General features: G+C 32.8%; 2 protein-coding genes across 2 annotated transcripts; both read right to left on the bottom strand.

The window, feature by feature from the left end:
* Positions 1-5896: 5896 nt before the first annotated feature.
* On the bottom strand, positions 5897-8818 carry LOC145004085 (uncharacterized). Its single transcript, XM_078962986.1, has 5 exons — positions 8380-8818; positions 7252-7681; positions 6746-6986; positions 6303-6365; positions 5897-6116 (listed from the first exon to the last, which is right to left on the bottom strand). The coding sequence occupies exons 1-5, from the start codon at positions 8675-8677 to the stop codon at positions 6060-6062; spliced, it is 1089 nt and encodes a 362-aa protein (XP_078819112.1). The 5' UTR covers positions 8678-8818; the 3' UTR covers positions 5897-6059.
* A 1752-nt stretch (positions 8819-10570) lies between these two features.
* ALATS (Alanyl-tRNA synthetase) lies at positions 10571-17999 on the bottom strand. Its single transcript, XM_078962783.1, has 22 exons — positions 17452-17999; positions 16995-17233; positions 16775-16915; positions 16551-16697; positions 16305-16457; positions 16075-16204; positions 15833-15929; positions 15557-15677; positions 15216-15326; positions 15039-15134; positions 14840-14941; positions 14621-14743; positions 14293-14436; positions 13799-13870; positions 13631-13706; positions 13218-13360; positions 13020-13128; positions 12219-12406; positions 12008-12097; positions 11351-11533; positions 11099-11278; positions 10571-10813 (listed from the first exon to the last, which is right to left on the bottom strand). Exons 1-22 carry the CDS (start codon positions 17810-17812, stop codon positions 10742-10744), a joined length of 3078 nt encoding a protein of 1025 aa, XP_078818909.1. The 5' UTR covers positions 17813-17999; the 3' UTR covers positions 10571-10741.
* Between the last annotated feature and the right edge of the window lie 5369 nt (positions 18000-23368).

The raw sequence follows: 23368 nt of genomic DNA, 5'->3' as shown, positions 1-23368 counted from the left end.
TGTCATGCAACCCAAATGGACCATACCAAACCAGGTCAAGTACATACCAGAAATAGTTATGGACTTAGACACCTTATCCAACAGAGCAATCATACACACAAGCGGCAGCTACAACGACTCCTCACACTGAACACATTCTAACCAACCATAATCACTATTTAGGGTAATAACCCACAAATAAAGGTCCAAGTCATAAACCCTCTCACAAAGGGTAAAAGACCCTTTTACCCTTCGTACTTCGGGCCCAACAAGCTATGAACCAAGGCCCAAAATGACCCAAATGGGCTTTAGGTGAGTACGTCATGCATACACCCTGTGTATGCCTAGCATATTGAACCTTCATCGAATGGGTACACGGGCTAAACCCGTTACGTCGTACGTACCTAGAGGGTATACCTAGCGTACTCGCCAACTGCCCATATTTTTTATTAAGCTCTTAATGTTTAAAGATATTTCATCCAACTCAGAGATCTTAACCTCAGGAATGTTTTAACTAATAAATTCGACAACTTAATGCCTTTTCATGGCTCAATGAGGCACAAATTCAAACCCTAAGTCCAAAGTACACTCTAATGTCCAAAATATCATGTCTGGATGAATGGGAGTGTCCAAGCTCCGATTTTTATGACTTCATCAACTTAGAAATGACCAGAAATGACATTCATGACATTTAGAGTAACCCATACCTCAAAAATCCAAATCTTAGGACCAAAAGCATAACATAGCATGGACCAATTCTAGATCTAGAAAAAGAAACATAAAGGTACAAGCTTTATACCTTCATAAGCTTGCAAGGATGATTAAAGTTCTGGATGTAGGAGCTTGATCTTCACCAAGCTTCAATGGTGGACTTCTTCTTCTTCTAAGAGTACCAAAAACCCACAACAACACTCAACGGTCACAAACTTTCACAAATGGGGGCTAGGGTTTCAAATAATAGCTTTGGGTGAAAGGAGGTTGAGCATGAAGAGGCCATAGGGGGACATAAGGTGTTTAAATAGGGCTCAACTCAAAAAATTAGGGTTTGCCACTAGCATGAGTACGCCCTACGTACCCATATGTACGCCCGACGTACTCAAAGAAATATGTGTCCCTTGTTAATGAGTTACACCATGCGTAAGGACTAGATTTGCAAAAATATTTAAGTTAAGCCATAAATTTGAAAGGTTCCTAAAAGACGAGCGTTACAAATTACAAACACCACATGTACATATTGCTCACATAAGGAAGGAGTTGTTGGGAATATTCTGATTTGGTGTCCATTGTCGGTTACAGTATGGGAGTGGATCTTCAAATGGTGTAATATTCCTGACCCACAATTTGACACCATTAGATAACTCATCATTTTCGCGAAGAACTGGGGAAGATGCCCAAATAAGAGAAATAATATCATAAGTGTATGCAATGGTACTATATGGTTGATATGGAAATCAATATGTTATTGAGTATTTAAAAACATTTGTATAGCTCTAACTAAGATAGCAGATAATGTCAAGTACCTAGTGTATATGTGGGTAAAACATAGGAGATCATATTGTCACTATAAGTGGGTTAAATGGTATGTATGTCTACTTAGATGTTTATAAAATCAAAAAACTATGATGTAATCTCCTTTTCCCTATTTTCTTCTTGCCCCGCGTAGCCACTTGCTCGGAGATGGCCTTCTATAATATATTTGTTGGTTCCAAAAAAATGTATTATCATCCTCTTCATCTTTCTCTTTCAAATTCCATTTTCCACATTGTATCAATTTTTAATCGACCTCATTTTCTTTTGTTTTTGATAATTCTCTTGTTTTTAGGTTCCTTTTATTCAAAGGAAAATTAGACAAATGAATATACTACGGTCTGATTAATTAGTTGCGGTATTTAGATTTAGGATTATATGTTAATAAAGTTGTTGAAAATGATATTACAATTGATTGATTGTAAAATAGCTCTACACATTAAAATCATAAAACTACAAATATCATATAAATAGAAAAATATATTTTTGCACATAAATTATACACTACAAGTGTTATAAAGTTGTTAAACAAGGATTTTTGCTTTAAAACATAGTTTCACTTCATAAATCTTTAGATTGATGCAAACACTGTGGTTAGAGAGCATGTGGATCACAAAAGTGGATGGGATAATCCCCAAGAAAGAGCATCAACTTAAATCGGACACGAAACATACTTTAAAATTTTGTCATCATTCTGGACCAATTTGCAAATATGGTCACCAACACCCTAGAAATAGTGGGTATCCTTCCATTGATAAAATATATGGTAAACTATACTTCATTCTCTAAACACAATCCAAGGACCTCATGTCATTTGGAATTTTATAGAATTAATGATGCATTTACAATATGGTTATTGCAATTAGCCATCTTCTTGGACCAATTTGTATAGAATGCAAATTCCATTCAACTTGGGAGTGGAATCCACCTAAGACCTTTGGAGGAAGAAATTAGACATTCTTAAGCTCCGGACCAAAACCTCATGCAAATTGGATTTCCCTATATCTAATCTTGAATTTTAAAAGATAACAAATACGATCAGTAGGTTTTATGGATGAATCTACATTGGAAGTGATATTTACAACATTTATAATTGGAAATCGGTCAAACCTTTTGTATGGAAGAAACTAGACATCCATACTTTTTCAGGGACATAAATTTCATACAAATTGGATATCCCATTAATTTTATAATATTTTTGAAAGATGAGGGACAGATTTCTTAAATTCATACATTAACATGTTTAAGTATACTTTTCACCCCACTCATTAAAAACTTAATGAATAAGCTCATGACTATTGATTTCAATGAAAATCAAGCTATAACCATGTATTTTTAGATGTATAAGATAAAAATCTTAATGGATTAAGAACTATGCTTAAAATCAATCATACAACCCACACTTTTTCACTTAATGGTCCTTAGAAGGAAATCATGGGTTTGGTCTTCAATACACACCCATTAAGCACTTAATCCCTACAGATTTAAGTTGGAAAATAAAACACCACTCAACCACCATGAATTGTTGGTGACATGGTGGTTTAATGGTTGTCCTAGGGTGATAAAAACCTCCACACCATTGTTATACCAAAAAGAAGAAGAAATGTCTAAATTTAAAATTCTATCCATGGAAATTGTAAGGATTCATGGCCTTACCACCATCCAATTTGGACATAGTATTTGATAAGATGAATTTTTGGCAGCTACAACCATTGGTAATGGTGGTAGTGTGTGGTGTTTGAAGATAGAAATGAAAAAATAAGCTAGAGGAAGAAGAAGATATACATACGTCATGCATTGACATCACTTCCTCCTCCTCCCTCTCTTCTTCGGCGAACTTCCACTCAGTCACCACCCAACTCGTAACTTCTCCTTCTTTTCCTGATGACACATCCCCCCCCCCCCCTCTTAGCTTATAAATTGTCGACACCCCTCTATAAGTGGGCTAGGGTTCGACCCATTGGGCAATAAGGCGTCTTGGATATTGTCTAGCTGTCCATAGGTTTATCCCCACATTTTTACTTCGTCCTCTTAACTTTCCATTTTGAAAAAAACAACCCTTAAAGTCAAAAGTCTTAATAAATTAAGTTTCTAATTTTAACCATTTTAGTCTCTCACTATATATGAATTCTTTTTATGTTAAATGATCATTGCTAACTTTTTTAATTAATATTTTTTATTTTATTTTATTTACTTATTTATTATTATTATTATTATTATTATTATTATTATTATTATTATTATTTCATTATGAAATTACGATAATTAATGGAATAACAAAAATGGGATGTTACATATGTTATTTTATAAATGTAACTAACAAAGCATCGACATAAGGTTTACTTTAAAAGGTTTTATTTAAAGGGTTTTAGCATATATGAAAAGTTCTCTAAATAATCTGTCATGGTAGAGAAAATGAAAGAATAGGTTGATGTATGTATTTTGTCTTTTTCATCACTATGCAAATGATTTCCCATCCTTTCTTAGTATATTCACAAATATAAACACTACTTCAATTATAATTTTATTGGGTATTCATACAATTATGTACAATACTATGTAGGGTTATAAACGAAACGAACGAACATGAACAATGCATTATTAATGTTCGTTCGTTTAAGTTAGCCAAACAATCGAACGAACACGACGGATAAACGAACAAGTGTTCTTGTTCATGTTCGTTCGTTTAACAAATTACATTGTTCATGTGTTTGTTTATGTTCATAAACATGTTAAACGAACATAAATGAACAAAGATAAACAAATACAATGAACATACTTAAACATAAACGAACATGTAATATAGTAATGTAATAAAAAATAGTTGACCATATATGAACATAAATAAATTTAAATAAACGAACAGCATAAACAAACGTTCATGAACATAAATAAACGAACGAGACTATTATTCATGTTCGTTCGTTTAACTAAACGAATTGTGTTCATATTCGTTCATTTATTAAATAAATGAACGTAAACGAACTTCCCGCTGAACAGTTCACGAACGGGTCGCCGAACGTTTAGTTCGTTTACAACCCTAATAATATGTCAAAGAAAATCACTGGAATATTTTCAAAAATAATCTGCTCAACCAAATGATATGGGGTTCAAATTGGTTGTAAGAAGATCATGGTTCTTTATGCAGTAGCAAACGAAGGTTTAAAGATTTTTAAATTGAATGTGGTTATGCATCAGCATCATTTATTTTGTGGATTGGTTCATCATACCACTTGTTCTTAGCGTCTTAGATAGTTCAAATTTGGTACATGGACTTTATTCTTAGATCGTTAAGGGCATGTTTGGCTAGGGTGCATGGGTTGGTTTAGATCGGTTTTTGGTTAAAACCAAACCAAAGAACATTAGAAAGGCGGTTTTTTTATTTTTAAACCCATATAGGTTCAGTTTTTGCATGGTTCGGTTTTCCGGGTTGGGTTTTCAGTTTTAAAACGTGGGTTTATTAGCTCCTGTATTTTTCTAGTTTTTGGGTTCAAACCCAGTGAAAGTACGTTGTAATAAATAGTATTTTATCTACTTCAAATATATTAAAATAAAGAATACGGATTCTAATACTCTAAAAATATAAAAGTGTTCAAAGATCAAAATTTAACACCATTAACAATTTGTTGAAAATAAACATAAAGTACTAAAAAGATAAAGTCTGAAGTCTAAAACTAAAAGTTTAAAACATAATATATATATATATATATATATATATATATATATATGTGTGTCGGATCAGTTTTTATGGACGGTTTTATACGTCAAAACCGAACCAAACCGTTATTTTTCGGTTTTTGTAAAATTCAAACCTAAACCGTCGGTTATTACTTTCGTTTCGGTTTTGGTTATGTTGGTTTTTTTTTTGTTTTCGGTTCAGTTTTTATTCGTCCCTATATTTGGCACACGATTTTTTTGGAGCTTTTAAGGAAAAAAAAAAACATTTATTTGGCGATAGGAGCTTATTGTTTTTAGTTAGAAAAATCTTCACAAAATTCTCAATATTTTACCATAATTTATAAATAAGTCTCAAACTAAAATTTGTTTACGAAAAAACATAAAGTACCAGTAAAAATGACAATTTGACATTTTTTCCCGGTTTTATTGTTGACTTGATTCCATTAAAGTTTCATTATTTTAATCTGATTTACGAATATATCTCAAACTAAAATTAAGTAATGATTTGATTATTTTCTCCATGTTTCATTAATTGATGACATGTACGACTAGTCGTTTAGAATATATGTCTAATAGTTAAAAGAATTATATACCAATAAAAAAACTGTTTACAAAATTTTTAAAAAAAATACCATGAAATTTTTACATAAAATTATATTAAAACATATCTTTTTATTTTTAAATTGATTAGGGTTATTAAAGATTATATGAATAAAAATAACTGACAATTACAATAATAATATATCAGCCCAAAAGAAGAAATCGCATTCCTGTAAGATATATTCCATTCCATTCCATTCCTTTGTGACAAGCAAACACTATTTTGTCATTCCATTCCATTCTCTTTTCGATTAATGTATTTACCATTATATAATTCATTTATTCTTCTTAGCAGATTTCCTCTTTGCCTTTTTAAACCATGATCCACTCTCCTGCCACAATAATACAAATATTCAGCAACACTCACTCACAATAAGAAACTAGCAAAAAATTCATTATTTAGATGAGTGTTTTCCATGTGATAATGAATAATCATAATCAGATAAATTTAATAATGGTGAATTTTGACAAATTTAATTGGTTAAAAAACTAGGTAACATAAAATAAGGAGTTCATACCTTTTTGTACTGCATGTAAGCAACTCGTCCAGTCAGCTCCTGACCCCTTTTACCAACATAAACCTGAAGGATTATGAATACTTTAAAACATTTAAAACAACAAAAGAATAACTAGTATTTCAAGAATTGCATTTTAATGTATTCAAGTATAAACCACAAACAATAACTTCTGAAGGTGTCAAATGTTTGAAATCTTTTGATTATTTAAGAAAGAAAAAAGATAAAATGTGTATATAAGTAATTTTATAGTACCATCGGCTTCTGATGATGATATCAAACAAATTATTTAAAATAAACACTTAGAACTTGAAGTCAACCATAACAAACTGGATAGCATTTGAAAATGATGATTAAACCAAATGTAGAATTAATTTTTAATAGTTGTTATAAGCAAATAAGTAAAACTTTGTAAATTAAGAACTTTTTTAACCAATTAAACTTACCCTTTTTCCATCTTGACCTGTTACCCAATATCCAGCAGATTGTTGAGCTGCATGAGTCTTTCTTTTTGGAGTGTTTTTTGTTATAATCTTGTTATCAACACAAAGCTTTGGGTTCACCCATCCTTGTGATGTCTCTTCAACATTCTCTTTTCTTGAAATTTTACTCCTACTTTTTGAGCTTTTCTTGTCTTTAATATCTCTAACACCTTCTTTTGAGCTTGCACCACACTTAAATTGACCCCTGTAACAAACACACAAACATGTCACTCTAACAAGAATATGTCATTACACCATAAACCCCAATTAATTGCAACTTTTTTGTGTCATTCAAAAATATGGAATTAGGTGGGATTAAGATAATGGGACAAAAACTACAACTTTTTGACTTTTTGTTTTTGTCATCCAAAATGAGACAAAACTTGCAGCTTTATGTCCTATTTAGTGTAACAAATGGCAGCTTAAAAGCCATCAGTCAAATAGTTAAATGAACTGGAAGCAAAGATTACATGTAATCGATTTCTGATGTGCTGGGTTGCTCAAGCTCTCTATTTGAAATTTTACACAGAGGAAAAAAATTAGGAAGGCGACTTTGAACAAGCTCTTGGATTCTTAAATCATCGTGAAAAAAGTAACGAACAGCAGGAGGAAGAGAGTCATCAAAATGTAATGAACTTTTCTCTGATCTGAAATCTTCACATGGACTTTCTCTTTTTGTAGTGGATAAATCAATTGATTCTGATATGTTACATTTGTTATTATTAACATTGTCACTGACAGAAGGATCATCTGAATCAGAGTCAGAACCAGTCAACAGAAGTCGTCTACGAGGACGGAAAGTTTGACTTTCGTTTCCTGGTTGACTAGTCAAAACTCCTGGCGTGCTTGGTAACTTTGAACTGGTGGAGAGAGGATGGTTTTGTGTATGCAGATGTTCATCTGATATTAGAAATAAAAACAGTATGTATGAGAAGAATGATGTGAAGACAATTTGAAGATAGAAACAACAGATAATTTAACAAACAAGTGAACAGAAGTCTCAAAATGGGCAATTCTGAAACGTATATCAAGCAGAAACACAATCTAGGCCTCTACGGATCTTCAGTAAGAACGTTATGAATAAGAGAATCACCAAATGTATTAAAAAGCTTAATATTAACAATTCTGAAACACGTGTTTCAGAAATCTGACAATTAGGGTTTCAAGGGTTATTGAATACCAAAGAATCACGTATTGTTTAAGGTAGCATTGAAGAAATAACTTCAGTCAAGAACATACAACTTCAGGTTACTAATTATGATCTTAATAGATTGGGATATGAGCTAAAGTTAAGCATGGATTATAATGAGTATATTGATACTTACTCGGCTGATTAACATTGTTCCACTTATCATAATTTCAAAATGGATTGAATGCAAATAATATCATTTAAGGCGACATTGATCTTAGTCGTGACCAAATCCCTACATGAAACTTTTTGCAAAGTTGGAAGTGTTCTCATGGTGCTCCAAGTGTATTTCTTTCATGAGGGCATGCAATCGACTGATAGATGTTGGTTGTTCAAATTAATTTGATTCAATAATTTATCATTATATGTTCATAGAAATGAGAAACAATTACTGGAAGTAGATTGTCACCAGTACGCATATCCTCCTTTGAACAGAACACGTCATCATCTTCATCATCAACAACCGCACTGGAACGCAATGCCACCTCAGGATTGGCTGAAACCGTTGATGATGTTGTCACATCGTTGGTAAGTACACGCCGGAGGCGCTTCGACTTCGGAGGAGGATCCGAATATTCAGGCTCCGAATCATCGACAATTAGAGTTTCATAATCATCATCTTCACTTACAGAAGTGATTTGGGGCTCTGAATCGAGTAGGTCATAATCAAGCCCTAAAGAGAATGAAGGTGCTTCAAAATCCACCATGAACCCAGAAGCACAAAATCAGTATCCGTTTATTGTAAGAAGGTTTTCGATTTTCCCAAACAAATACGTTATGCAACGAAATTAAAACAGGAGAAATGGATAATTACAATGGTTGTTGTCTCTCTGTTCATTTGGCATGTGGGAGTGTGAGTATCCTATTACATTTTTAATTTTTATTCTTTCATAATAAAACTTATTTATTTTTAACTAAAGTTAGATAAAAGATTTTTAACTAAAGAAGATAAAAGATTTTTAAAATGATGTTTTATGAGCCAGTGGCATGCCACGATAAATTTTCACGAAAATAAACGAAATTTGAACAAAATTGAAATTCGAATTCGTTTTCGTATCAAGTGTAAAAAACACGATGTCGTGTTGTGTCGTGTCCGTATTCAAAATTCGATATAAAATTGACACGATTTAGCATTTGTTTATCGTGTTTTTGTGTTTGTCGTCTTATGATGTCATAGTTAAAAATTATATCATTAAACTAATTGTTCATAAGCTTGTTTGTACATAAGCATAAAATCAAAGACAAAATTGAAATTTATGATGTCATGGTTATTCGTTAGTGAATTCTAATAAATTATGTCGTTAAACTAATTTAGGAATTTTAAAATTAGAATAAAAGTCTACATTAATAAAATTGATATCAATTTATTATAACTATTAGATATCAATATTATGTGAAATTTAATTTTAATATATATATATATATATATATATATATATATATATATATATATATATATATATATATATATATATCACATGGAAAAAAAATTAAAATAACCATAAAATGAATTAAAATATTACATGTGTCAAAAAAAATCTTTATTTATTAGAATACATATAAAAAATAAAAAAGTTGGTATTATTTTATATTATCTTTTTAAAATAAAGGATATGAACTAAACTAATTATGAACATAGTTGTTAACAAAAATGATATTTTGTCCAAAAATACTCGGACTAATCAAAAATAAATAAAGTATGTCTTTTTCTTATTTTCATAAAAAAAAAAAGTTTCAAAAAAGTTTCCTTATTTATGATGTCTGAAATTAACATTTTCTCCAATTTTATGATTTTGAATTTAATCAAATTTATCGTTTTAGATAATTTGAATCTACACAAATGTTAAGAAAATTTAGACCGTTGTTACTTTATATATTGGGATATTGATAAATAACAAAATTTTATGTTTTACAAAAATGATTATCTTCTCCTAAATGGGCTGCTCTAGAGTTGTTCTTGAAATTCTTTCTCATTTGCACATAAGTTTTTCAAAAAAAAACCTTTTTTATTCATGTCTAAAATGTTCATTATCAAAATGTCTCATATCATCCTTTTCACATTTTAAGTCATTATTTTATATAGTTCTTATCTGTTGTCTCCGAATTTTTGTTGAATTTAAGCAAAAAAAAACAAAATATTTTCTCAAAATTACAGATGTTTTCAATCAAAATGTTTAATTTTAAGTTATTGTATTTTATATACTTTTTATTTGTTGACAGACTTTTTGTTAGATTTAAGTAAACAAGAATTTTCTCAAAACTATAGATATATTCATTATATTTCGAACTTATTTTTTAATCTTTGGAACAGTTTTTTTTTTTTTCCGTCTCCTGGATTTTAGATTCAAAATGTTTTTTTTTTTTTTTGTTAAAAGAAACATTCTAAATGACCCAATCCAAACTGTGGTTATTTTCCACACACGCCCACACACAAAAAAATAAAAAATAAAAAAAATAAAAAGTTCTACCTTTATTATTAACTACGTTATGTTAAATAGGTACCCCTGTTTTATTTTGAGGGTACTAGTAGTAGTTTATTTAATAAGTGAATTTCCAACATGACAATGCAATTAAAAAAAGCACCAATTAACAATATAAGAAACACATAAATAGAGGTTTTCTAATTTGAAAAATATTAACACAAACCAACATGGTTTCAACTATGAAAAAGAAAGAGAAGATTCAAGTTTCAAGACCATTCTGTAGATTCGTATATTGAAATAAGGAAACCATAAAACTAAAACAATACGAGAAGAGAAGTGTTATACTTTTCAGCCGAGTTTGAGGGCAGCAAACGACTTGGCAACATCTATTGCTTCATCCACATGCTTTATATCAGGTCCCTGAAAGAAAGTACAATATTATTGTCATAAACAGATCCTCCTATTAAGTGCTGAATGTATGTATGTATGCATAAATGATGATTAAAAAATATTTGAGAAAATAAAATAGCATCAAACTTAAGGTAAAAAGGAAGGAAAATTACATGCCGTCATGATCATGCATGGTTCACCCATGCCATAGGAATGGAATGAATATTTTTATATATGTTACAAAAGTACAAAACTATTCTATTATTATATTATATTATTCAACAATAATCACAGAATGTAAATGGCAATAATTACCTGGCCTTGAGCAAGACCGCCTTTCCCTCCACCGCCTTTACCATCTAGCGGCTGCAGTGCCGCCTTGAGCCACTCCAACACCTTCAAATGCTGACTTTTATCACTTTTTTCTGGTACACCCGCACAAATTAAAGCCTTCTTTGATACTTCATCAGTGCTAAAAACCATCACCGCCATTCCCTGCTCACAAAACCAAAATTAGTAATTAAAAAAAAATGTATTTTTTTTTTTAAATAAAAAAGGACAACCTACCTTTTGCTCCATGACTTTGACAACTGCTTCACGAATGGCAGCAGTGTCTGAGCCAACTTCAACATGTGAAATGCAGAAAGCCTTTCCTTCAGATAAAGCAACTTCTGCTGCTTTAGTCGCACTTTCAACAGCTTTCTGTATGTTCTCTTCACCCATTTTCTTTTTATTTTTTATCACTTGATTCTGTAAATACAAAACCACCCAACCCATCTTTATCTTTTTACTTTTACTTAAACACAAATACAAAAACAATTAAGCTATTTTCTCTACTGATTGTTTAAAACAGTCATAAATTTTTTTCACTGTTTCGAAACAAGGAAAAAGAAAAACAATTATTTTCTCAGTTAATCTTTTACTCATAATAGCCACCTGCTGATATTTTTTTACCTTATACCTTGAGCTTATAAAATGCTTATTTCACATATTGCTGTTATTGGTATAGAATTGTAAGAAATTGTAAGTATAAGTAGTTTGGAACATAGTCATTTCACATATTGCTGTTATTGGTATCCAAAAATGATAGTTCAGTGGCTAAATCGATAAGTTAGTGAAACTGTGTTATGCAGTTATGCTTATCTCTTTTAAAAAACCAAAAATTAGTTTTTTTAACTAGAGAAAATATTTATGTTGTTAAAAAAAAGGTTGTGTTTTTCTTACCTGTAGGATGGAGATTTTTGCCTTTAGATCAGCCTTCTTTGCTGATGAAATAGCTGCAGACTCTACTTGACCATTCAAAGATGATACTTTCTGAAACAAAAAAAATTTCCCAAAAATATAAAAACATTACTATCAAAGGTAAAAATTATAGAGTATGTTGTCTAAATTGAAGGAGACTTCCCCTTAATTTTCCATAAACTAAACAAGCAACCTGTTCAAGGAGACTTCCTTCCAGCTTTGATGCCTGATTGACTTCCTCCTCGAGTGTAGCTGCTTTTTTGATAGCCTCAAAAGCATATTCTGTAGTAACAGCAGTAACTCGCCTAATCCCCTTTGCAATTCCCTCTTCAGATAAAAGTGCAAATGCCTTTGCCTCGCGTGTATTTGAAATATGCGTCCCTAAAATATATCAAAAAGACTTCTATTAAAAAAAAGAGCGCTATAAAGCCCCATTTGTGTTTAGCATGCTTTGGTCTAGATTAATGATAATGGGAGAAAAATTACTAAGATTTAAAAACATTTTACTCTTGCCACATCAGATTTCGATTAACCTGTATTAACACAAACCTTCTCCAATGCACAACCTTTTCAAAAGTTTATTTTTCTCTATATGAGATATTTTATCAAGCAACACACAACATATTTCTCAATGAAACATTACTTGGTGTTAACATTTAAATAAATAAATACATCATAATGTATGTCAGTTATTAAAAAAAAAAAAAAAGCACCATTCTAATTTCAAATATTCAATATTGGTGTTACTATGTTTTTTAATGATAGACTTTTTAGATACATATTCATTATTCTTTTGTAAAATTAATAAAATAGATTAACTAGTAAATAAGAAAAAAGATTTAAGACTCAAGGATGATTAATGGAGTAAAAAAACGGTTAAAGGAGAGAGTGTGGTTAATGCCCTATAAGGTAGGACACGGACTTGCTCTCGACCTCTCATTTGTACAAAAGACATTAATGCCCTCAAGTCATCAATATTAAAATGCATATATACCTCCGCAGAGCTCTGCAGATATGGATTGCCACTCATCATTTTCAGGATTAGCCAAGAGTTCATCAACTTTTCGACCAATAGCAACAATCCTAACTGGATCAGGATACACCTGTATATATCACCAAGTAATTTTTTTTATTTTCTGTGATTTAAAAAAAAAAAAAAAGAACAAAAACTAAATAGTTTTATACTGCTTACTTCACCAAATACAGCACGTAATCCGTTTACACGTTTTGCATCAGCAAGGCTTGCCTCCTTTGCAGAAACTTCTAGTTCGGCTTTAATTTGTTCATTCACAATGGATTCGATTTTGCGAAGATCTTCTGGCTTTACTGGCTTTCCTGTACAAATTTTATATGTATTTTTTATTGCTAGTGCAAAATAGCAATGTAATTTTAAATATTTTTTTGCTATAGCATCCTACTTTTGGTTCTTTCTATACACCTTTTTTCTTACTATGGTATATAGTACTTCAAAGAAACTACAAAATTATAGCATTGCACTTTTAAAACATCTACAGAATTATAGTAGTGAAAGTCTTTGTATCTCTATAAATGTGTAGATTTTTCAAATATGATGTTGTGACAAGAGCATAGAATGATAAGCTTTACCATGGGAAAAGTCAAATCTTAGTTTTTCAGGAAGAACAATTGATCCTTTCTGGTCAACATGTGTTCCAAGTACTTCCTACAAAAACAATGCAGTGTTAGGGAGTTTTGAGAATGATCAACAAAGGTGACAATAAAGAAAAATTATAAAATCAATAATTTTTCAATTACCCTTAAGGCAAAATTCAACATGTGTGTACAGGTATGGTTGGGAGCAATGCGCTGACGCCTTTCATAGTCAACCTAAACAACAAGATACCAATACCAAAAAGGTGAAACAAAGTACAAGCAAGACACCACAGAAATATTAATGAGAAAAGTATGGAGAATAGCATCATACTTCACCCTTACTACCAATATGGCAATTTAGTTTATTACTTACCCATAATAGCAACATATGTCATTTCGTAACCAATAATAGCAATGTACCTTGCTTCAGTTTTCAGCTATTATAGCAATATACTTACATTTTGCTATCAGTAAGGGCATTGTACTTTATTTTTACATATGTCCATTATTTGTAAAAATATGTAAGTTTGTTGCTAATATGTGTAAAGAAAATAAACATATAGTTATTATGGGTAGAAACTTAATGCACATTGTCTATATTGGTAAACAAAAAAAACGTAATAAAGTATGTTGCTATTTCCTGCAATTTGGCTAACCTTACAAATTACTTCATCGCCCACATGGAAAGTGCCAGACTTCCCACTAATTTTACCAAGATGAATCACATAACCAGCGTAAACTTGAACATTCACAACTTCAAATGATCCAGATGAGCCTCCAAGTACTCCAGTATCAAATATCTAAAACACCAGTAAACTATGTCACATTTTATAAAAATAAACATATAAATTATGTTATGGCGTAAATTACATTTAAAAAAAAAAAAAACACTGTTGCATATCTCATCATTTTTCTAAAAAGATGATTTTACTTGACTGAGACAATAGTGATGAATAGGTCAATAGGCAAACACTAATGACTAACCTGACCACCTTGCTCAGCATAGAAACTTGTGCTTTCAAGAATTATACCAACATCATCACCAACAGAAGCACGTTCCACATACTCACTACCCGTGTAAATGGCTTTTATCACAGTTTTATGGTCCTGGAATTTTTATTAAAAAAAATTATATTCTTAGCAAAATATTAACTTGGCATATGGTGAATGAAGTTATATAAGTAAACAGGCTTGCCTACATACCTTAAACCATGTAAATTTGAAACTGTCATTTGTTGTAGCAACCCCTTTCTTATGGAGTGCTGAGGTGGCATCTGCATCCATGACAATCGTAACAGCAGCTTGCTGTCACAAATATTACATTAGCAATGAAACTACCAGACAAAGATTCAGTTATTTTTCATGGACACAAGATAAGAAAAAAGAACACAAAATGAGGAACCTTATTCTGGGCGTTTCTTGATCTTTCTCTGGCTTCATTCATTGCAATATTAAACCCATCAACATCAACAGTCAAACCTCTTTCTTCTGCCATCAACTGGAAAAACAAAACATATATGTTTATAATAGAAAAACAAATGAAAATAAAATTAAGTAGTCAAAAGAACCCTCCACACACCTGAGTTAGATCCAATGGAAATCCAAAAGTGTCCCACAACAGAAATGCATCATGTCCACTAAATATCTTTCCCTGGACATCTTGAACAGTCTTCTTAAACTTCTCAATTCCCTATATACACAACCATGGCCAATTTAGTCATTGTATAAACTCATTTTTGTTGTTATTCCTTGTTAAAACAAGAAATTTTTATACTGTTTAAAAAATAGCCTAGTTTAATTCTCTCTATATGCAAAACAAAGGATAGATGTCGATTCATTCACAACCATTTTCATTCTTTTCCAATTTGATTTTCAACTTTTTGTGTAAAAAATAGGATTGTAAATAAAGATTAAGCTTACATGGAGTAATGTCCTCCCAAAGCTTGCTTCCTCTTCTGCTATAATCTCCCTGATATGCGCCTCTTGTTGCTTTAGCTCAGGAAAAACATGACCCATTACATCCACCACAACTTTTACCAATCTGTTTCCATCATGACAAAATATTACCAAAAGCCGCATATACTATAATATACACCATATTGTATCCCTTCAATATGATAATATTTCCATTGAGAGAAAAAAAAAAAACATATATACATCATATTGTTGATTTTGAATCAGACTTTCAAAATTTACCCATTGAAAAATCCTTGTTGTGCTTTCAATACTTCTGTTCCATAACGTACAGCTCGCCGAAGAATGCGGCGCAAAACATACTCACGCCCTTCATTGCCTATAAGACGAGAAAATTTATATTATTATAAAAATCAGAACAAGTTATATAGCACAATTAGTCATTATGGTTAAATAATAAAGAAAATTAAACATACATCTTATTGAGTAATACTAAAGCAAACAATTCAGACAGTGGAATTAACCTGGACAAGAACCATCTGCAATGGCAAATGAAAGAGTTCTGATGTGATCAGCAACAACTCTGTATGCCATGTCAATTCCATCCACATCATCTGCCCCCACTTTGCCAGAATATGGTCTGGCACCAGTTGACTAGTCAAAAGCAATGGAAGTCAGACAATGTATATTGCAATTTGCAACTAACATATGTAAAGGAGTGTATTTGTATGTGTTCTTGCAGTTTTTATATTACCTTCTGGATAGCATCAAAAATAGGTAGAAAGACATCAGTGTCATAATTGCTCAGCTTGTTCTGAAGAATTGAAGTCAATCTTTCAAATCCCATTCCAGTATCCACGTGTTTGGCAGGTAGAGGTTTCAAGGATCCATCAGCTTCCCTGTTAAACTGTGGAATAGGAAAAACAAACATGAACCACAATGCCAATGGAACATAAAAACTATGCATGCTTACAAATGAGACAAACTTCAAGATCTTTACCTGAATAAACACATTATTCCATATTTCGATCAATGTTGGGTCATCATTGTTAACTAAATCTGCAGCATCACGACCACCAATTCTATCAAAGTGTATTTCAGTACAGGGTCCACATGGGCCAGTGTCACCCATCTCCCAGAAGTTGTCCTACCAGAAAATTAATGGAGCAAACATGATTAGTTAGCTGAAACCTAAGCATGATTAGAACAGATGAAAAAACTTACTTTACAACCAAAAGGCAAAACTCTTTCGGTTGGAAGATATTTGAGCCATATTTCTCTGGCTTCGTTATCAGCAGGAAGGCCCAGTTTTTCATCACCACCAAAATAAGTAGCATATATTCTATCAGTAGGTAGCTTAAAAACCTGTAAACCAATATAAATGGCACAACTCATGGACATGAAAGAGTAATGGTAAAATGAGATAAAAAGTTGTGGACATTACCGTTGTTAGAAGCTCCCATGCCCATCCAATGGCTTCTTCTTTGAAATAATCACCAAATGACCAGTTACCAAGCATCTCAAAGAAGGTATGATGATAAGTGTCTTTGCCAACATCATCGAGATCATTATGCTTCCCACCAGCGCGAATGCACTTTTGAGTGTTGCATGCACGAGTCAGTTTGCTCAATGATGTGTTAGGATCAGCAGTACCCAAGAAGATAGGCTTAAACTGGTTCATTCCTGTAATTCAAAGTTATTGTTGTTTAGATATCATGATGGATAATTAATTTCAAAACTAAGTACCATATATGTAGACATGTTCTATTTACTTGATCAGTGTCTGGATTCCAAATATCAGTTGTCAAATTAGCATTCAACAGATATGAGTTATCTAAAATTACGTGAAATTAACAATACAGTCATATAGCAATCAATCAGATGAGACGAGATTAACAAACCAGCATTCGCAAAGAGAAGGGTGGGATCATTGACAGGAACCACAGGACTTGATTTCCAGTAAACGTGATTCCTTTCTTCAAAAAACTTTACAAAGGTATCTCTTACTTTGTTGGCCGGCCACTCGACCTCCGCCGCTGCTTGCGAACCCATGGTCTTCACGCGGGAGGAATCTCGCACCGAAGCAACAGTCGAAAAATAAAACCTACCTAAAGCAGACAGGTAATTCTTCCTACGAAGATTTACTAGTAAACAATTTGCCGCTGCTGCCGCCCGGAGTGATAAAGGAGATGCAAACGAACAAGTGACGACCCGACGGCAATCCAACGCTAAATTAAAATTACGAGTGATGTGAACCCTCATCCATCTGTATACGATTTCCAGCAACTGAAGCGACGGCAGCAAGGTTAGGTAGACGTGTTGACCGGCGGGAGTTCAGCTACGTGATGCGGCGGCGATGAGAGCTGAAGGTTTAGGGGAGGATCGGATAACTAGGGGAGCACTCAGTTCACACTTTTTCTAGCTTTAGAAACGACTTTGTTTTACGATATTGGGCCTCAAAACTCCGAATGCTAATCCAATGCTCTATTTTGATTTTGGAAAAAACTTAGGGCAGTTTGTATAGGATCAAATTTTTAAAATGTCTCAAAATTTGTAAGAGAGTGTCACTGTGCTGGATCATTTCACCTTTATTTTTTGTTTAATTGAATTTTTTTTATAAAAAAACCATACTAACTTATTGAATAAATATAAACACAATATAAATCCAAATTTAACCAAAAACCAAAATCAAACAGAAATATTTGACAAATTCATCAAATTATAGCAATCAAAATTGTTTTGTTTTGGATGACATTGCTATAATTAAAGGGTGTTTGGATTAGATTTTTAGCTTATTGCTTATAGTTTATTTGTGGTGGGAATAAGCAATAAGCAATAAGCATGGGAAGGAATGCTTATTAAAATTAGTTTATTTAGCCTAATAAGTTGGATTTTATCCAAACACTTAAATTAACTTATTGTGAGAATAAGCAATAAGCACTTCTTTTTTTCCTATCCAAACACCCCTAAATATATTTTTCAAAATATAATGCTCTAATAGGAAGAGGTGAAAGTATAATTGTAAGATGCATTCATTGTATGCACTTTGTTTAGCATGTTTAGTTCACTCTTTTGCATTGCAATTCAATAATTAATCATGTATTTTAATCGTTTTTTGAATAAAATTTGGCACACTTCATTTCCATATTTTTTATACCATTTCAGGCAATTACGGGGGTTGGAGGTGATTCAGAATTGTGAAAAAGGTCGGTAGCAATGTGACGGAATTTTCGGAACTCAAACGAAGAATTCAATATTTCATCATAAAATGTTTAACACAGGGCATGTCAAATTAGGCATAAGGCTTCACACGAGTCGTGTCCTACTTGACACAGATCATGTCATTCCAGTATAATTCGACATGGTGTCGTGTCATACGAGGAGTTGGGCCAAATTCAGCATTAAACTTTGGAGATAGATCAAAATAACGCAATATACTTTGAAACCACATGCGGTCATGTCATTTTAGCTATATTTGACATGGGGTCGTCTCAACTGCCTTTTGGCAATTTTCTTTTATGACCTATTGTGGGACTTTTAGCCATTTTGGACATTATCTCTCATCCAGGGCGACCAAGGGGCGATTTTTGCAGAAGGGTTTAGCTATTAACTTTGAGGAGATCAGTTGGACACATTTTATTTCATCTTTGTAAGAAACTTTGATACTTTAATTTCATTTCTAGACTTGTTGATTTTATTCTAGTTATGTGTTGCTAGAATCCTAGGTTTTCCAATTTTATGTCTTGACCTGCCATTTGTGGTTTAATTATATGAATTAATGTTCATGTTCAATCTTTTATCTAGTGAATTTGATTATGTTTCAACAAAGAGTTTGATTTAAGTTTTAATTCTTATTAGCTATTTGAATTAGGGTTAGATCATTCAAGTTATCAAATTGCAAATTTTGTAATTTTTTTGTGAATTAGAACTAGTAACGAGCATTAAATTGACTTCCGATGAATGTTATTAATGTAAATATTATTCACACATTCTTACGCTCTCGGGCTTGTGAGGAATATTATGTGTTGGTGGGAGCATTCACATAAGGCTTGATGCAGTCTTTTGGTTTATCTCTAAGAGCTTATTTAGATTCGAACTAGAATATTAAGTTAGTTTTAAATCTAATAAATTGGAGAATGGGAGGTGTTAGAGCCTATTTTAAATCTAATAAACGATTAATAATGATGATGATGATTAATCAGATAAAATAAGGTGTATTGAAAATTAATTAAGAAGATTTAAGTAAAGTTATTAAATTTTAATTTAAGAAGTTTGTATTGAATTGAAATCAAGGATTAGGGGTGTAATATAAGCATGCCGAAAATTCAATGAGCTAATCATGTTATTTCCAAAAATATGGTGTTATGTTGCTCCATACACCCAACAACTTATAGGCTTTCCTCCCCCGCCCCCCCCCCCCCCCCCCACCCCACCATTTTGTTTGAACTTGCATCATATTCTCCATAAAGAAACAACACAAGGCTCTGTTTTATCCATTGAATAAAAACCAAACCCTAGCAATGAAGGTTTAGTGTTAGGTGTGTTTTACATGCATTTGCTAAAGAGAAATTTAGAGTGCAAAAGGAGTGAGAGAATTTAGGAGAATATTTCAATGAGATGTCGATCGATATTTTCGAGGTGGAGAAGAGTGAAAGCAAGATATTTTTCTTCACAAACCATTTTTTTGTGTTTTCATGAGATTTTAATTAAGTTTCTCTGTTGAACATGGTCAGTAATAGAAAGAGAGATGAGAAGGAGTCCAAATGTTACTCCCGTGAAGCTTGGTTACATATTGTTTTCCTTTATGCTACTCCTCTTTTACCTGCAGAATCACCTATGTTGAGTAGTAGTTTTAACGAGTAAAGAGGAAGACAGAGTTGTTGTGTTTTTCCTGCAGACTATGGTGCGCTTTCAACGACCATAAAAGTAGTGTTCTATGTGACATCCCCAATTTCACGATCAGAAAAGACCGATTTGTTTATGCTTTGTTTTTTTTAAATCAGAGTAATCTTTTAAAGAAAACAGTTGCGGAATTTGTTCCGAAAACAAAATGTGATAAGAATTTATCAAAGCATTTCTTAAAGAAATGTATTTTCATTATATAACAAAATATCGGGATGTCATGTTCCGATACAGGCACATAAGCATAAACAGAACATACATTTATTTACACTAGTGATTTACATCCCCTTTAATCTCTCAAGTGAAATATGTCTTCGTATTGATACCTGTGATACACAGAAAACTGAATGGGTCAAGCTTTGGAGCCTGGTGAGCATATAGGGTTTTCAACCCACAATGTTATATCATACATATATACATATAGAACTCACAAACTTATATAATTTCACCATATAAAAACAACTCTTATCCTACCCCATCGATCCCCAGAACGACACAATTTAACTCTCATATCTAAAATTTTCCTCTTTACCTGATCCATACTCACGAATCTAAAACTAATCTCTTCACCTGATCCATATTCTCGGATCTAAAACTAACCTATTGGTCTGATCCATACTTTCGGATCTAAAACCTGTGCCCAATCCATACTCCCGGACTAGGGACAATTTACTATACCTAAATTCTGATCTGATCCACACTCCCAAATCTAATAACAAGTTTATCTTGTTTATTGACAATATCATTCTCGAGATCCCTATCGCAATACATGTCAATGGGTTTTTAGAGTACACCGGTGAACACATTGTTCACAAACACCTACAAGTTGCGAGTCTGCTAGTGTTCCACTGACTGTCTATAATAGTTTGTGGTTGTCATCCCTACTCTGCTGAATGACCGGGGCCATCATTTGGGTAAAGGTTTCACTCATTTTCCATTTGTCACCCTCATCTCAATATCTATATCACCTCTTATCTCATTACCCAACTCATCCTTTTATCACACACCAACTATCTCCACTACCCATTTTCTACCCAACATATTTGTATATATAAAATACATATACAGTTTAACTCATTTAAAAACTATATAAAATATCCATTCCACACTCATATCAAATAAACAACAATATATAAACACATAACACATATTTCATAACAAATATTTAATATTTATGTGTTAGAAGAAAGTGACGACACACTCCAACAAAACATATACTTAATACATTCAAACAATACTTGTATTAAAATCGTGTTATGAAAGTGACTATACACTCATGTAACACTCGTGTTTTTAGCCTAGGCATTTATATTGAGTTGATAGTCTGGGTTAACCATTGTAACTCATTTTGAAGAAATGAAAAGGAATTATGTGAATATTATGTGAATTATGTGTTTTATGCTTAATTATTAGGGTTTATTTAATTAAGAATAAAAATAAGCGTCAAAATTAAAGTTTGAGATAAGCCCAATATCTTTACATAAACTTGTAGTGCTCGAAATAAGGATTTCAGAGATATAAAGAATGTCGAAATCCGAGTCATAACGAAGAAGTTATGACCTGTCGAAGTTTCGCGATAAACCGACACGGTGCCGAGTGTTGTAAAAAGTGAGTTTTTGATAAACTACTTTTTAGCCTCAGTGATCTAAACAAAAGTCATAGTATTCGTTAAACCGAGAAGTTCGATAAAAAGAACGCCCAAATCTGACTTCGTTTGAGGAAGTTATGATTTTTCGAAGTTTCAGCTTATTCGTTATATAGATTCGTTATAAGGGAATTGACATGTCTAACAAGGATAAAGACTTAAATTCGCCTTATTCGTTATATAGATTGTAATGGACAGGACTCGTAGAGGAGCTGCAAATGCAAACGAAAACAGGGGTCAACAGCCTCAACCTCAAGTAGTTGAGCAAGTACCTGTTGTAGGAGCTGCACCTGAGCCAATGACGATGGGTGGGGTACAAGCAATGATACATATGATGTTAGATCGACAATTGTAGGAGACAAGGAGATTACTACAACAACATAGGGAAGAGACCACGATGCTTATTGAACAACCCGTATTGAATGAAGGGCAATCAGTAGGAGGGAACTACAGTGGGACTCTTGGTCAAGCCAACCCACTGATAGTTAGACAAAACAACCAGGATGGAGGAGTTGATGGACGCGGATGCAAATACAAAGATTTCATGGCATCTAAACCGTCGTGTCTATCTGGGAGTCCGACACCAGTGGAAGTCATGAATTGGATCTCCGAAATGGAGACGATGTTTGAAAGTTGCAAGTGCAGCAACAAACAAAATACTGCACTTGCAATCCCTCTGTTAAAGTCTGGTGTGTTGAGTTGGTGGAAGTTACTAGCTGATTCGATGCCCAAGGGTGAAGCTAGTAAGATGTCTTGGCAAGATTTTGTGGTACAACTGAAATTGCAGTACTGCTCCGAGCAGGATCTTCTGGAAATCAACAATGAGTTCCAGAATTTAAAGAAAGGAAAGATGAGTGTTACTGAATACGTTGCTAGTTTTATGGAAAATATGAAGCTTGTTCCTCATCTAGTTCCAACTGAACTCTCTAAGGTCAACAAGTTTGCCCTCATATTTCCAACGGACTTTGGTCCGATGGTTAAGCAAGCAACCACTTTGAAAGCCGCCATCTGGGCTGCTAAGAATGTTGAGGTTCAGATCAGAGAGAAGGGTCTGGAGAGGGCAGAAGTTGGTGAAAAGAGAAAATTTGAAGGAACCTCAGGTTCCAACAAGAAAAGCAAATTTTCTAAGTCCAAGAAGTTTGGAGGAGGAGGAGGTGAAGTGAAATGGTGTGAGAAGTGCAAGAAAAAGCACTCTGGGAGATGCAGTGAGGAGGTGACTTGCTTCAAATGTGGAAAAATTGGGCATTATGCCAATGTGTGTCCGTCCGAAA

The sequence above is a fragment of the Lactuca saligna genome, chromosome 7 (assembly GCF_052625555.1).
Source record: "Lactuca saligna cultivar CGN05327 chromosome 7, ASM5262555v1, whole genome shotgun sequence".
Taxonomy (NCBI): domain Eukaryota; kingdom Viridiplantae; phylum Streptophyta; class Magnoliopsida; order Asterales; family Asteraceae; genus Lactuca; species Lactuca saligna.
Note: the sequence above shows the minus strand (reverse complement) of the source record. Positions and strands in the feature narration are given on the sequence as shown.